The following is a 15,103-nucleotide window of genomic DNA, read 5'->3' on the forward strand; positions in this document are numbered from 1 at the left end:
GAATGAACAGATTGCCCATTTGTGATGAGTCAAACCCCCACCCCACCCCCCACCAAAAATTCCTGGATCCACCCCTGGCAGATGTTCCCTCCATCAGTTACATTTGTTTCTTAGTTTGTCAGAAACTTTGCTGACAAAAAAACTCGCAACAAAACCACTTCGCTTGGGACTCGGCAAGGGGGGGGGGGGGGCATCTCCCAGTCCCCGCTCACGCCACTCCTTTCCCCCTCTGGGGTGCTGCACAGTTTTTAGCTGCTGTAGGTCCCCGTTGCCCCCAAGTTGGTGGAGGCTGACTACATGTTGCTGCAGCTCCCCCACACTTACATCGCCTCAATTCAGAAAACGGACTGTTTCAAGTTTAGTGCATATAAACAATGTCAAATGTATGTGTTATCTTAATTCTGATGTGTGCCATTATTACGGTAAACAAGTAATAATTGTGGATTAATTGCTGTATCTTGTCTGTGGTAACTTGAGCGTGGTCATAATCTCGTTGTTGTTGCACTCGTGTAATGACAAATCTATCCTCCTAATATCCTAAATGTACAACCAGGATCTGTTCGTTTTAGATTCACTTTCCTTTGTGAGTCTGGCCTTTTGGACTTCCAACTGTTCTTGGAATCTGGCTTCTTTCACTTCTTTGTTGCATTCTTCCTTATTGGACTCCTGCTTCTTCTGGTACAGTTCCTCCTCAGCCTGCAAGTTCTTGTTAAAGTCTGCCATCCTAGCTGGTAGATCTTTGTCTATATTATTTTTGAGAGCTTCCAACATGTCCCACAGATGTTCTTGCTCTTCATTCAGCTTGACAATCGCCTCCAGATGCTTCTACAACAGGTTGTCATTGTGGCTTTGTTGAATTTGGTGACTTCAGTTTCAGCTTTCCCAGGTTCTTTGAGGAGACTGTTTTTCTTCACATCCTCCTTGTGTCTGTGTTCTTCAACCATCTTGTTCTATTTAGTCTTCACCTCATAGTGTTCTGTTAAAAAGAAAAATGAAAATCAGGTGTTTTATTTGAATCTGAGAGGTCAGCAGCACTGACCTAAACCTCAACCTCAACCTAAACCTGAGCCTGCAGGTGCACAATGTGACACCTGGGTAACAGATCAAATAGGGAATTACCTGTTGGAGTGAAATACGCTGAGGAAAATAAGTATTTGAACACCCTGCGATTTTGCAAGTTCTCCCACTTAGAAATCATGGAGGGGTCTGAAATTTTCATCTTAGGTGCATGTCCACTGAGAGACATAATCTAAAAAAAGAAATCCAGAAATCACAATATATGATTTTTTAATAATTTATTTGTATGTTACTGCCACAAATAAGTATTTGAACACCTACCAACCAGCAAGAATTCTGGCTCACACAGACCTGTTAATTTTTCTTTAAGAAGCCCTCTTATTGTGCACTCTTTACCTGTATTAATTGCACCTGTTTGAACTTGTTACCTGTATAAAAGACACCTGTTCACACACTCCAACCTGTCCACCTTAGCCAAGACCAAAGAGCTGTCTAAGGACACCAGGGACAAAACTGTAGACCTGCACAAGGCTGGGATGGACTACAGGACAACAGGCAAGCAGCTTGGTAGAAGACAACAACTGTTATGATTATTTATTAGAAAGTGGAAGAAACACAAGATGACTGTCAATCTCCCTCGGTCTGGGATTCCATGCAAGATCTCACTTTGTGGGGTAAGGATGATTCTGAGAAAGCTCAGAACTACACAGGAGGACCTGGAAAACCGTCCCAACCGTGAAGCATGGGGGTGGAAACATCATACTCTGGGGGTGCTCTTCTGCAAAGGGGACAGGACGACTGCACTGTATTGAAGGAAGGATGGATGGGGTCATGTATTGCGAGATTTTGGCAAACAACCTCCTTCCCTCAGTAAGAGCACTGAAGATGGGTCATGGCTGGGTCTTCCAGCATGACAATGACCCCAAACACACAGCCAGGACAACTAAGGAGGAGCTCCGTAAGAAGCATTTCAAGGTCCTGGAGTGGCCTGGCCAGTCTCCATACCTGAACTCAATAGAAAATCTTTGGAGGGAGCTGAAAACTCCAAACCTGAAAGATTTGGAGAAGATCTGTGTGGAGGAGTGGACTAAAATCCCTGCTGCAGTGTGTGAAAACGTGGTGGAAAAACTACAGAAAACGTTTGACCTCTGTAATTGCAAACAAAGGCTACTGTACCAAATATTAACATTGATTTTCACAGGTGTTCAAATACTTATTTGCAGCAGTAACATACAAATAAATTATTTTAAAAAAATCATACATTGTGATTTCCGGATTTTTTTTTATTTTTTTTTTAGATTATGTCTCTCACAGTGGACATGCACCTAAGATGAAAATTTTAGACCCCTCCAAGATTTCTAAGTGGAGAACTTGCAAAATCGCAGCATGTTCAAATACTTATTTTCCTCACTGTATGCTGAGGACCTTGTGTTTCCCATGCCCGCTATAGTAACCATGAATGACCAACAAGAGACAGCCATCGGCACTCTGGTGAAACACGAAGTCCTCAACAATGGATTAGGCAGAGGAGGTGATGGCTTGTCACCCAGCAGCTGTGAAGGCAGATGAAGGTTGCAGAAGGTCCTCAGTTCCCGAACATCTGGTATTTCCCAGCCATTGGCCCAGCCTAACAATCTGTCTGTTTGCCGGCATGCCACAACATCCCCACGTAAAACAAACCCACACACAAGCGTCTCTAGCTTGACCCTGGATGTAGATTTTCTACTCTGCATTGCACACCCACAAGTCTTTCAGCAATCTGCAAAGAGCTCTGACCCAGCACGGAAGTAGTAGATGTGTGATTCAGTTATCAGACACTTGGAAGAAGCAGAGAAGTTTTTCAGTACCTGCATCTGTGACTCAGTTGCCCTATTTAGGATTTGCTCTGTGCACCCCGATCAGGAAGGGAGCTAGAAAAGGTGCCCTGAACATAGTCTGCTTCACATTAACCTGTCTAGATGACCATGTCCAGAAGGTCACTAGTGCTGCTGTAGATAAACAAAAGCACAAGTGATGAAATTTGGTACATGGAACATATGAATCCTGATGGACAACAAAAATTTGGGCCCTTGAGAAAGGCAAACAGCTCTTATCTCACACGAACTCCAGAAACTTAACCTTGACGTCATTTCCTTGAGTGAAGGAAGAAAAGCAGGAGAAGCCAACTATAGGAGGAGTAAGAGGCTACACTTTCTTCTTTAAAGAGCTTCCAGAGGAGAAGCGACAAATCCACAGCATCGGCTTTGCCACGAAAAACTTTCTCCTTCCAAAACTGACTGAACTCCCAGTGGGTGTCAATGAACAACTGATGACACTCCATCTCTAACTTGAGAGTGAGCGTTATGCCACCATCATCAGCACTTATGCACCAACACTTGGTCCTACTCATGATGGGAAGGAACCTTTGACACCAACCTGGCCACCATCCTATTTGCTATCCCAGCATCTGACAAGGTCACCACAGGTTCTGGAACAGAACGATCTGAAGAAATGTAGTAGACAAGTGGAATGGCCACCCAAGGACAAGCACCTTTTCAAAGTAAGGATGTCCTGAGTCTGTTGAAGACCAAAGATGACATCAGTGCCGATGGCAAAAACACTTTGAAGACCTTTTGAACACCAATCCAATTGTTGAGGAGGAGGAAGTACTCAGCCAATTACCAAGATAAGACATCACCGAAGAACTCAGGCGAACCCCAACTCTTACTTCAGCTTGGGACTCCGACGAGGGTGGTCGCATCTCCTCCACTCTCCCTTATCTCTGTTCTCTGCTTAACCTTCAAGTCCCTACTTCACCAGACTGTGAATTCCTCAATTATATTGGATTCTGGATATACTGGACTACTGTTGGATTAACCATGGAATTGATCAGCTGGTCTCTAAACGCTATTGACACCATTTTTTCTACAAGAAGGTCAGGACAGGGGGATCCTACCTGCCCAGATGGAACGTATCCTGCGGGCTATGTTCTCGACTCCTGGAGTTCCTGGCGTGTGGCATGCTTGGCGCCTTTCTCCGTTGAGGACGTCAAGGATTTATTCATTTTTGGTCTTATGGTAGCAGGGCTGGTACTTTTTGGCTTATGTGCTGCCCTGATCTACTGGAAAATTGGCAAGACAGCGGCATCAAGAACCATGGCCCCTCGCTTGTCTGTCATGATTAACGAGGTTGGCAAGGCAGTGCATTCTCAGACTGCGATGACTCTTGAACTCGGACGCAAATTGGATGACATCTTGGAGCAGATGCGTGCCTTGCAATTGAAGTTGAAGATTTCAGAGGCCAGTAAATATTCTTAATTCATAATTGGGATTTGGTTGTTCAAGTGGAACTGTTAAAAGTGTTTTTCACTGCTTAAACCATAACATTACAGGCTTATCAAGCCTGAAGGTCAAATTGCCCGACTGTTTTCCTCCAGAGGACTTTATTTGGCCTGGGGATCATTTGGCTGTTTCTTATCTCAACTCACAAAGACAATAAACTGCTTTTCACAGGACTGAAGCATGCTCCACCCCCCCCCCACCCCCCCCATCAACACTCCCCACACCGGCGCCTGCTCACGTCACTCCTTTCCCCTTCTGCAGGGGCGGTGCAGTTTTAGCTGCAGCCCCCGTTACTCCCCCCAAGCTGATGGCAGCACATCTCAGGGTTGCTGCGTGACCTTCACCCACTTGCCTCAATTCGGATAACGGACTTCTTCAAACTTAGTGCACATAATGTCAAATGTGTATGTGCTGTTTTTAATTCTGAGGTGTGCCATTATTACGGTAAACAAGTAATAATTGTGGACTAATTGCTGTCTGAGGTAACTGGAGTGTAAACATAATTTCTCCACTGTGATATCAATAAGGTATATCTTATCTCTTGAAGAAACTCTTGTTGCCCTTAACGGCATGAAAAATAACAAAGCACAAGACAATATTCTCATTGAGGCCTTTAAAGAAGGAGGACCCTTTCTCCAATGCCAAATGCACCAACTAATCACCAAAATTTTGGCTCAAGAAGAAACACCAGCAGACATGAAAGACTCGATGATTGTCACCACCTACAAGCAGAAAGGAGACAAGTCTGACTGTGGAAACAATCACGGAATCTCCTTACTGCAGGAAAGGCTCTTGCATGGATTACCAACAATGGTCTGAGACCACTAGCAGAAAATATCCTTCCTGAAATCCAGAGTGGTTTCTGACCATCAAGAGTGACAACAGACATGATTTTTGCTGTCTGTGAAGAGCAACACAAACCATTATACCTCGCCTTCATTGACTTAACAAAGGCGTTTAGCAGCATGATGATGTCATGCCCACTTCTGTGGAAGATCCTGAGCAAAATGGGCTGTCCAGAGAAATTCATCAAGGGTTCCCCACCATGACCTGTCTGCCAAATGTTCTGGTAACTGGTGCAAAATTGAAGCCTTCGGTGTCCAACAGGCGTAAGGCAGGGCTGCGTCATAGCTCCACAGTCTTCCATCATCTTCATAGAAAACAATCCTTTACCCGACCAAGAAAAAAGTGCCATCAATAATTGACATCACGCACAGAATGGACGGAAAGCACTTCAACCTGACTATCCTTACACCATCTTGGTCTTCACATTAACCTGAAGAAGAGCTCCTATATCAGCCTCCACCCAAGATGCTCAATCCAAAGCTTCCTGCTGTGAAACTGAACACGGGCAGGTCCTGGAAAATGTGACCCACAGCCATGTGTCATCAAACGGCAACATGATGACAAGATCCAACACCGACTCAAGGAACTGCTTTGGCTGGCTTCACACCCGTGTTTTCAACAACAGAGAACTTCGACATGAGACAAATATCCTTGTCTACAAAGCTATTGTCATAGCAACTCTGCTATTCCATACACATGCACTGGGATAATGCACTGGAATGTATTGGGATAAGTTTCCAAAAAAAAAAAAAAATCTTTTTTGTTGTGTTAATTAAAAATAATTACCTGATTTTGTTTGTTAGTTGTTAAATTTTTCAGGTCAGTTCTCAGACATGACAGAATGTTTGCCAAAATATCATTGTTTATATCTGTGTTTTGTTTGTATATTTATTTTATGTATTTATTTTTGTATGTACTGAACAAAAATGCACACACCCTTAAAACTTGTGACATCTATAGCATTGTGCTGTGATAAAACTGAACATTGCAAGAGTGGCCTTTATTGTGGCCAGCCTAAGGCACACCTGTGCAAAGTCAGCATCTTGATATAACACACCTGTGAGGTGGGATGGATTATCTTAGCAAAGGAGAAGTTTCAGTAACAGATAGATAGATTTGTGAACAATGTCTGAGAGAAATAGGTCTTTTGTGTATGTTGAAAATGTTTTAGATCTTTGAGCTCAGCTCATGAAAAATGGGAGCAAAAACAAAAGTGTTGCTTATAGTTTTTTGTTCAGTGTATATATGTATATATTAATTTATTTGGATAAGATCTGTGAGACACCAGCACGTGTGTTTTTTTTTTTGTTTTTTTTGTCTTGTGTTTTTAGTATTGTACTACTTTGTGTGTTCTGGGGAGGGATGGGTTTTCTTTTTTGGCATGGGGGGGGGGGGGGTACGTTTTTCAAACCATCACAGTATTTGATCTTTTTAGTCTGTTTTGCACTTCAGGGCCACCTTACTGTTCCCATAAATTTAGATACGAGCTATGGTTATTATCGTGTTGTGACTAGTCGTTATTATAATGAAGTGGATAATGTTTGTGTGTGCTCCCCCCCAGCACACAGTGCACGTGGTCAGGTGCCAGTGCCACCAGGGACTCTTGGTGTCTTGCTCAGTGACACATCAGCAGCCCGGCAGGTGGAGGAGGGCCGACTTGGAGCAGGTTCCCGTTCGGACGGATGAAGTGGACCTCAAACCCAGAATGATTCACCGCGCAGGACAATCACACATTTTCGGAGTGGAAATGACGGATATGACGAACAGCGGCGGCTGCGCCCTCTAGCGGTGCATCTCACGTTTCCGTGACGTCAATTCAGCACTGGGAAGGAGACAGCTCCCTCCCCCGCCCCCATTCAAAAAAAAAAAAAAAAAAAAAAAAACCAGCCAGCGCACCTCACGTTGTATGGGTTCCCGGCTCCTTGATGACACGATTTTCCTGCTGGGATCCGTCCCACGAACGTGGAACTCTTGGATGTGGGAGCAGAACGCACCAGAGGCAACCCGGAGCGAGAATAAACAACGATTTCGTCTGCTCCCAAAGCCAAGTAGAAAGCCGAGCCCACCCCCTTCCACTTGACAACGCGACACCGAGCAGGCAGAAAAGGTACGTGGGAATGTCACGGCAGCCGGTTAAATACCGATCGAATAAGAAATCAGGTGGTCCGCGGGACGTTTCGGCGCTGCTTGTTCGAGGTTGCGGTGATTGCTGGTGCTCAGACTGCACTCATGGACCAGATGCTGCCAAAAACTCATCATCGACGAGGACATGCTGGGAAATCATGTTTGTGCGCTGCTGGCGGGGGCAGACTGTGCGTGTTGAGCGTGCGGGCGCTGCGGCAGCGTCACTTTCCGTGGTCATAGTAAAAAAAAAAGATCGGGCTGGTTAAGTCATGCACGTTGGCTGTCATCGTCACGTCGAGCTCGGTTATTTAAAGATTGATCTGGCTGCGTGTGCGTGTGCGCGTGCTGCACCCTCGCGTAGGCCCGGCGCTTGTTTATTGGCCGTTAATTTTTATTTTTTTTTTTCTGCCACAATCTGTTTTCGCTCTCGTGCGGGGACGATGCGGTTCACGACGCGGGACGTTGCCTGCGCGTTTGGCACATCTGCTCTGTACCTTTTGCACGCGCGCACACAGCCACACTGGATGGCGGTTATGCAATCCGTGCCGTGCACACACATGTTTACTCCATGCATGACGGACGACATCCAGCGGAGCTGCTCCGATGCCCCTCAGAGGGACACTTTAAGAAGCGGGGGGGCATGCAGGGCTGCGGGACTGTACAACCTGCTTTGGCTGATTCATTCATAAAGACCATCTCCGCTGATGGTTCCCCTGTGCGGGGGGCTCCCATTCACACGCGCGCCGATGAGACTTTGCTGCACGATTCACACCAAATTTGATTATGGGGAGTGAGTGAATGGTGAGAAGTGTTTAATTCCTCGTTCTGCTGTTTTCGCATTGCTTTAACGAAAGAAAAATCCAGACACTCCAAATTTGTAAGGCACTCTTGTGAGTATCTTGTGATTGTCCTGGATCAAGACTGAGATCTGGGTCTCAGCCCCCCCCGCCGGGACCTGTGGGTGGTGAAAGTGGTGAATTTAGAGAGTTTCACTTATCTCGGCAGTGACATTTATGTCTCCGGGTCCTTGACATTTGAGATCGAGAGGGTTGGAGTCATGAGGTTGGTAGACAGAGATGTTTGGTGATGGTGATATCTTTCCAGGAGAATGAAGGTCCAAGTGTTCAGGGTCCTTGAGCTTCTTGTCTTGCTGTATGGTTGTGAGACTTGGACACTAATCAACAGAGGTGCTGTTTTGCCAGGAAAGGCGGGCAACTGCTTGGTGCCCCCAAGGGCACACGAACTTTAAAGTACAGCCACAGCTCTCAGTCACTTAAGCGGTTTAGACAAATGCTGGGGGCAACGCGACTCATAGTGGAGGGAGGGGGGAGGAGCTCTACATAAGAGAGCTTTTTTCAATTTACACTTTTTTTAAACCAATACTATGTGATGCTATTACTAGAGCATTTAATGGTTAATGTTAAAAAAAAAAAAGTGCTACATTTTCAGCATGCGAGGTCTGTGATGAAAAAAGCGATCCTTTTTATTTTTTTCAAAAAATAAATGGATTTGATTCATATGTTTTTACGTCAGACAAGCTTGAACCCTTGAGCGCATGCGTGAGTTTTTCACGCGTGTCGGTGACGTCATTCGCCTGTGGGCAGGCCATGAGTGAGGAGTGCTCCACCCCGCCCGTCGGATCTCTTTGTCTGAATAGCCCGCTGCGGACGGCGCGCGTTGCTTTATCAACATTTGTTCTGGACCTGTGAGGGATATCCGAGTGGACACTATTCGAGAATTAAGCTGGTTTTCGGTGAAAAGTTTAACGGCTGATGAGAGATTATGGGGTGTTTTCTGTCGCTGTAAGGACTTCCCACGGAGCGGGACGTCGCGCAGCGCTTCCAGGCGCCGTCGTCGGCCTGTTTCGACCTGAAAACATCCTAATTTAAGGCTTAATTCACCCTTTATGCGGACATTACACTGTTTAAGGACATTTTGTAATAAAAGACGTGCGCGCAAATTCACCGAGTCGTTTCCGTGATGACTCAGCGAATCTGTGTGCGCCGCGACAGGAAAAACACCTCCGTGTTGAAAACCATTTGTAAAATTCAGGCGGCTTTTGATGGCTTTCAACAAGTGAGTAACTGAGAAATTGTTAACAGCTTGGGCATGTTCCAACTTGCCCGTTAAGGTTTCCACCGGAGGTGTTTTTCCTGTCGCGACCCCCGCGGTCAGGTCTGGCCCGACATGCGACTCTGCCCGCACGTTCTTTCATTACAAAATGTCCCGTTAACAATGGAATGTCCGAATAAACTCCTCATGCTGACTTCTTCTGAAAGTTCTCTGTTCTCTGATGACTTCCTGGGTCAACAGAGCCTGAAATGTGGAAGTTTTCAACTTGAAATGGCGAGACGCTGCTGCCTCAAGCGCAGATCGCTGTCAGGCACCGTGGGCCGTCCTTAAAGCGACACTACCAGACCAAAATCTCTCATCACCCGTTAAAAATTTTTACCGAAACCAGCTGAATTTATCAGATGGTGTCCACTCAGTTGTGCCTTTACAGTTTTTGAAAAATTTTTTTATCAAACAAAGCAGCAGTCTCTGAGCCATTCCTAAACAATGAAAACGAGGAGAGGGTGGGCGACTCCTCACTCAAAGACTACCCACAGGCGAATGACGTAACCGACAGGCGTGAAAAAACTCTCGCATGCCCACGAGGGTTCAAGCATGTCTGATGTAATCACACGTGATTCAAATCCAATGGTTTTTGAAAAAATAATAAGGTCCGTTACTTTTATCACAGACCTCGTAATTTTGATAAATGCTGGTTGGAGGGGCCCCCTGTGAACTTTTGCCTAAGACCCCAACAGACCTCTAGAATCGCCACTGCTAACCAGTGACATAAAGTGACAATAAGTTGTTTGTCGTACTACTGTTGCATTTCATTTACTTTGAAATTCATAAGTCACAACTGGAATAACTCCACACCTGAAGAAAATCCATTCCATTCCCCACACCGCAGCGCAAGTCGGAAAATAAGCTGGACGCCTCCAAGATTTTGGAGTATAGGATGCTCCAAATATTGAGTCCACCAAGGAGACCTCATAGAAAGAGAACAGATGGTGCAGAAGTTACATTAGTGTTTTAATTACTGCTCAGTTTGTAGCATGTGTAGCCAGTCATTGATAGCATTATCTACTGTGTTATCCGGTATCGGTGGTACCAGCTGATAAACAACACGTTATGCAGTGTTGCACACATAAAATACCACAACATGTCACCAGACAGCAACTGTGTGCATGACTTGTTAAATGCTAAAGTGCTAGCTTTCACTACTCTTGCTACTACACAGTAAAATAACCAGTGTTAAATTACACTGACAGTGAACATATGGTCCCACTCAGAGTAGGACCACACTGTCAGTGTTAGTTTTACATCGTGATTTTACTGTGTAGGAGCGCGATTAGGATTGTGGACTCAGGGTATGTGGGGTTTGAATGAGTGGACACGGTGGAATTCTGACTTCAGGGGTGTAACTGAGAAATTCCAACCTTCAATTACAAATCGTTATAGGCCTTATTGGAGGATCTTCGGCTACCACTGGCATGATTTTGTGTCACACTAAGGGTTAATTAGGGAGGCTAGAATGAGGAGTAACTTGCATATCAACCATGATATTTTGGACATGTTGCGTGTTTCTCTATCCGTGATCCAGCACACAGGTGCCTCAGAGTTGAGGACCAGAAGGCCAAAGGGAGCTGTCCAGTGCTGAAATGAATCTGCACTTATTTTTCACACTTTTCAGACTGTGACTAATTCTCTGTATGTGTCCTCTTCCACTGCAGGTTAACTTCTCGTCTTCTTCTCCTCCACCCACCCTAACCTGCTGTGTTGGGGAAACCCCTGATGAGTGGGACCTGTATCCATGAGCCCCGTGCCCCTTCCCCCTCCCTGTCAGGCTTCAGCACCCCCATCTCAGAGCCGCCCTATCGAAGACTCGATGGAGACACCCCTGCCTGTACTCCTGAAACTGACCTGACCCCCACACAGTGTGTCCTTCGTAACGTGCTGTCCATTGACACCAGTGGACAGGGGGTGCCAGGCAGGAGCAGCCCCACCCCCAGCGATGGGCCCTCAGCCCACTTTGACAACAGTGTGCTAAAACTACATGAACATGAGGCCTGCCAGTGCGGCGGCGGAGCCGAGGCAGGGCACAGCCCAGAGGCCGGTGTCGTTCGGAGCCATTCGGATAACATTCGACTACAAAGTGGGAGCGGAGGCTTTTTGGAGGGACTATTTGGTTGCTTAAAACCAGTCTGGACAATGATCGGAAAGGCCTACTCCACTGAACACAAACACAGCCAAGAAGGTACGTGAAGAAATTATGAATTGTTGAATTCGCTGACAATCTGTGTTGTGTTTTTTAAAACAGCCACCAAAGTGAAGTCAGGCAGCAGTTCCCCAACATCAAGGCTTGACATCTCCTAATTCTTGATTGGTTGAACACCTGTTCCGGCTAATCAGGTGTGAGCAGCGTAGGGAGGAAATGGAAATCAAGCAGCACTCTGATCCCCAAAGACTAATGCTGGAAAGTGTACCAGTAGATGAAATTGTTGTGCTGCTTTTGTAACCATGGAGATGTATCATAGCAGATGTATAGCTGAGCCTGAGGATGAAGTGTGGCGTCTATTATGTATTTTCATCACTATCGCCGTGTCCTGCTGGGAGCACGGCCGCCTACATATCTGTCAGCTGTGCTCATTCACAGTGGTGCTCATCTATGGTCAGACTGCACAGCTGGCTATAGTTTGCACCTGTGTCCACGGCTGCAGTTCTCCAGAGATGATGTCAACACTCCAGTGGACCTGGTGAAAAACTGATCTCGCTCTCTAGCTGTGCTCGTTGTCATTTAAGTTGTTATGGCTGATAACAGCTTGGTCTTGCTGGATAGAGATGACTTTGGCTGTAAAGTTGTCATCTCTAAGCAACCTTGGATCAAAGCCCCTCAAGATGGTGGAATGACTGTGCTAAATGAGTGGTTACTTAGTGAGACAGATGAGGAGTATTACTTGCATCATGTCGGAACATCAGGAACAACATTTTGGCCACATGGCATGTTTCACTGTTGATGAATCCAGCATGCCGGTGCTTCAGTGTTGAGGACGCCATTGGTGGAGAAAGCCAAGGGGACGCCCAGCTGGATTTTTTTCAGGAGATACGTATATGGACCTGTTGTATTCCTGGGTGGTTGCCATCCAAGACCTTAGGTGGTTCTGTGCTGTGGTGGCTGCAGTGACATATGACACGGCCCATCCTCCTAGACCAGACTTGACCTGATAAACATAGTTGAGGCCATAAGTTTACATACATCTTGGCTAAAAAGGAAAAAAAGAAAAAAATACATACATTTAAAAGTAAATTTTCATCACTTTAACACATTTTTATGTGACAAAATGAGACAATTTGATTACAATGTCTGCTTAATTTTCATATGAAAAAAAAATCACTAAAAAATGAGGTTGTTGTTCACCTCAGGGCCAGGTAGGTCCTACAATCCAGCCACATGTGCCCTCATTGATCTGTAATTATGCCACTTGTTCATTCCAAAGAATGTTTTGAATACATTTATATGAATTTCTGGAATCTCTTGGAAATTTCCAGTATTTCTGTTGATATACGGGAGGTTTGGTTGCCATGGAGATTTGGGCAGTTTAATGAGTGCTGGAATTGAAAGAGTTTAGGATGTTGAATAGAACCTGCAGGTTCTGTATGAACCTGTAGAGATATGCGCGCAGTCTGCTTTGGAATTCAGGAAGTGGCTTTGCTGAATGATGCGGTGTGTTGTAGAGAGGCTGAAGTACATCTGGTTTGGGCGTGAACAGTATGAAATCTGTCTTATGGGATAGTTTTTTCAATTAGTCAGTGTGAACAATGGACAATATATGGTTATTTTGCTGCAACATTTTTGTGATTGCACCTTGTGTTGTGCCTTTTGTCTTTTGGAATAGCAGATGGTCACCCCACTGATTCTGATTTGCTTTAGGTTTCTTCCTGTGATTGGCATTGTTGTTGTAGTTTAAAAATTGTTTCATGGTTTAGTGTATAGCTTAAATCGAAGAGCATTGTCATCATGAAAAAATAAGATGACACACTTCATAAAATATGCACATATAAAAAATGTGTGCATATTTTAATAAGTTGATAACTGATTAAAAGATGAAAATACAGACAGTGGTTTTAAAATAAATGGTTTGATCATAAAATGGAATTACTACATGCAATGTATTCTAATTTAAGTGAAACAAGTTACTAATCAGGCAGCATGGTGGCTTAGTGGTTAGAACTGTCACCTCACATCATGAAGGTCATGGGATCGAGTCCCAGCTGTGGCCTTTCTGTGTGGAGTTTGCATGTTCTCCCCGTATTTGTGTGGGTTTCCTCTGGGTGCTCCAGCTTCCTCCCACATCCAACGACATGCAGGTTAGGTGGACTGGAAACTTTAAATTGTCTGTAGGTGTGCGTGCGGGTGTGAATGTGTTTGTGTGTCTATATGTGACCCTGCGATAGACTGGCGTCCTGTCCAGGGTGTACCCCGCCTCACGCCCTATGATTGCTGGGATAGGCTCCAGCCCCTCATGACCCTTAATTGGAGTAAATGGTTGAAGATGAGTGAGTGAGTGAGTGAGTGAGTGAGTGAGTGAGTGAGTGAGTGAGTGAGTGAGTGAGTGAGTGAGTGAGTGAGTGAGTGAGTGAGTGAATTACTAATCAAAAAATGAAGGTAACAATTTGCATGGGTATTTCTGAGTAGAATGGTAGCAAAATGTAGAAGTTAGAGTAACTTAATAATAATAATAAGGGATTGAGTTGGTTCTAACTAAATGTTTTACTAAACCTGCATTAATCTTACTGCAAACTCATCACATTTACTCAGCAGTGACTGAGTAAATGACTGATTCATGCAAATTGTTCCCATAATTTTTTTTAACGTTGAGCCAGTGTATTCTTTTTAGTGTATGGTAATCAGTGTTGCCACAGTTACTTTGAAAAAGCAATCCAATTACTGATTACTCCTTGAAAAAGTAACTTAGTTAATTTACTGATTACTGAATTGTAAAAGTAACTAAGTTAGATTACTAGTTACTTTTTTAGTTACTTTCCCCAGCTGCCGACAACAACCCTCTGCCACCTCAACATGACAGTGATACTTGTTTTGCCAAAACTCACTTTTAGTGCAGAGGATAACTGAAAAAAATGCTTCAAATGGTGATGCAAGCACCAAATTTGGCACACATACTCCTTAGACATTACTCTTTTAAAAATGCTGGGTACCCACGTGAACTTTCAATAGGCGGCCAAGAAGGGGTCAATTGAAGGGGGTCACAATTGACACAGGGGTCAAAATTTCAAAATGCTCCAATCATATTGAAAGGTATTCCATATTATTTGTCTGATCATAAAGATTCCAAAAAGGTATAGTTTGGACTATCTGTGAATGAATGGTCTGGAGTTATGGGGTAAAAACAGCAAGAACACTGAGAAAGGTCAATTTCAGTTTGTACAGAGGTCAAAAGTTAAAGTTGCTCCAATTTTGGTAAAAAGTGGTGCAAATTACTGGTTGAGCTAATAGGATTAATAAATGGAATAGTTTTGACTGTGTTGCGTGCTTGGTTTGCAAAGTAAAAGTTAAACAATATCAGCATCCATTGGATTCTATGACATGTGACATATGCTACCCTGTAACATGATAACTAAGCATGATACATGATGCAAACTATTTCTTTTTAAAACCGTATTCACCCAACTAATAATTTGCATCACTTTTTACCCCTGTGTAATACTTCAATTGACCCCTTCTT

General features: G+C 44.5%; 1 protein-coding gene and 1 long non-coding RNA gene across 2 annotated transcripts in view; one reads left to right on the top strand and one right to left on the bottom strand.

The window, feature by feature from the left end:
* The window catches only part of LOC117512698, a 589,105-nt gene that overhangs the window by 88,440 nt on the left and 485,562 nt on the right, over positions 1 to 15,103 (bottom strand). The window lies entirely within an intron of this gene.
* Positions 7,238 to 15,103, top strand: part of map3k12 (mitogen-activated protein kinase kinase kinase 12) — a 32,282-nt gene continuing 24,416 nt past the window's right edge. The window contains 2 exon segments of the mRNA XM_034172861.1: positions 7,238 to 7,287; positions 11,091 to 11,616. Coding sequence (XP_034028752.1) covers positions 11,154 to 11,616 — 463 coding nt within the window. The 5' untranslated portion in view covers positions 7,238 to 7,287; positions 11,091 to 11,153.

This window comes from Thalassophryne amazonica, chromosome 6 (assembly GCF_902500255.1).
Source record: "Thalassophryne amazonica chromosome 6, fThaAma1.1, whole genome shotgun sequence".
NCBI classification, from domain to species: Eukaryota; Metazoa; Chordata; class Actinopteri; order Batrachoidiformes; family Batrachoididae; genus Thalassophryne; species Thalassophryne amazonica.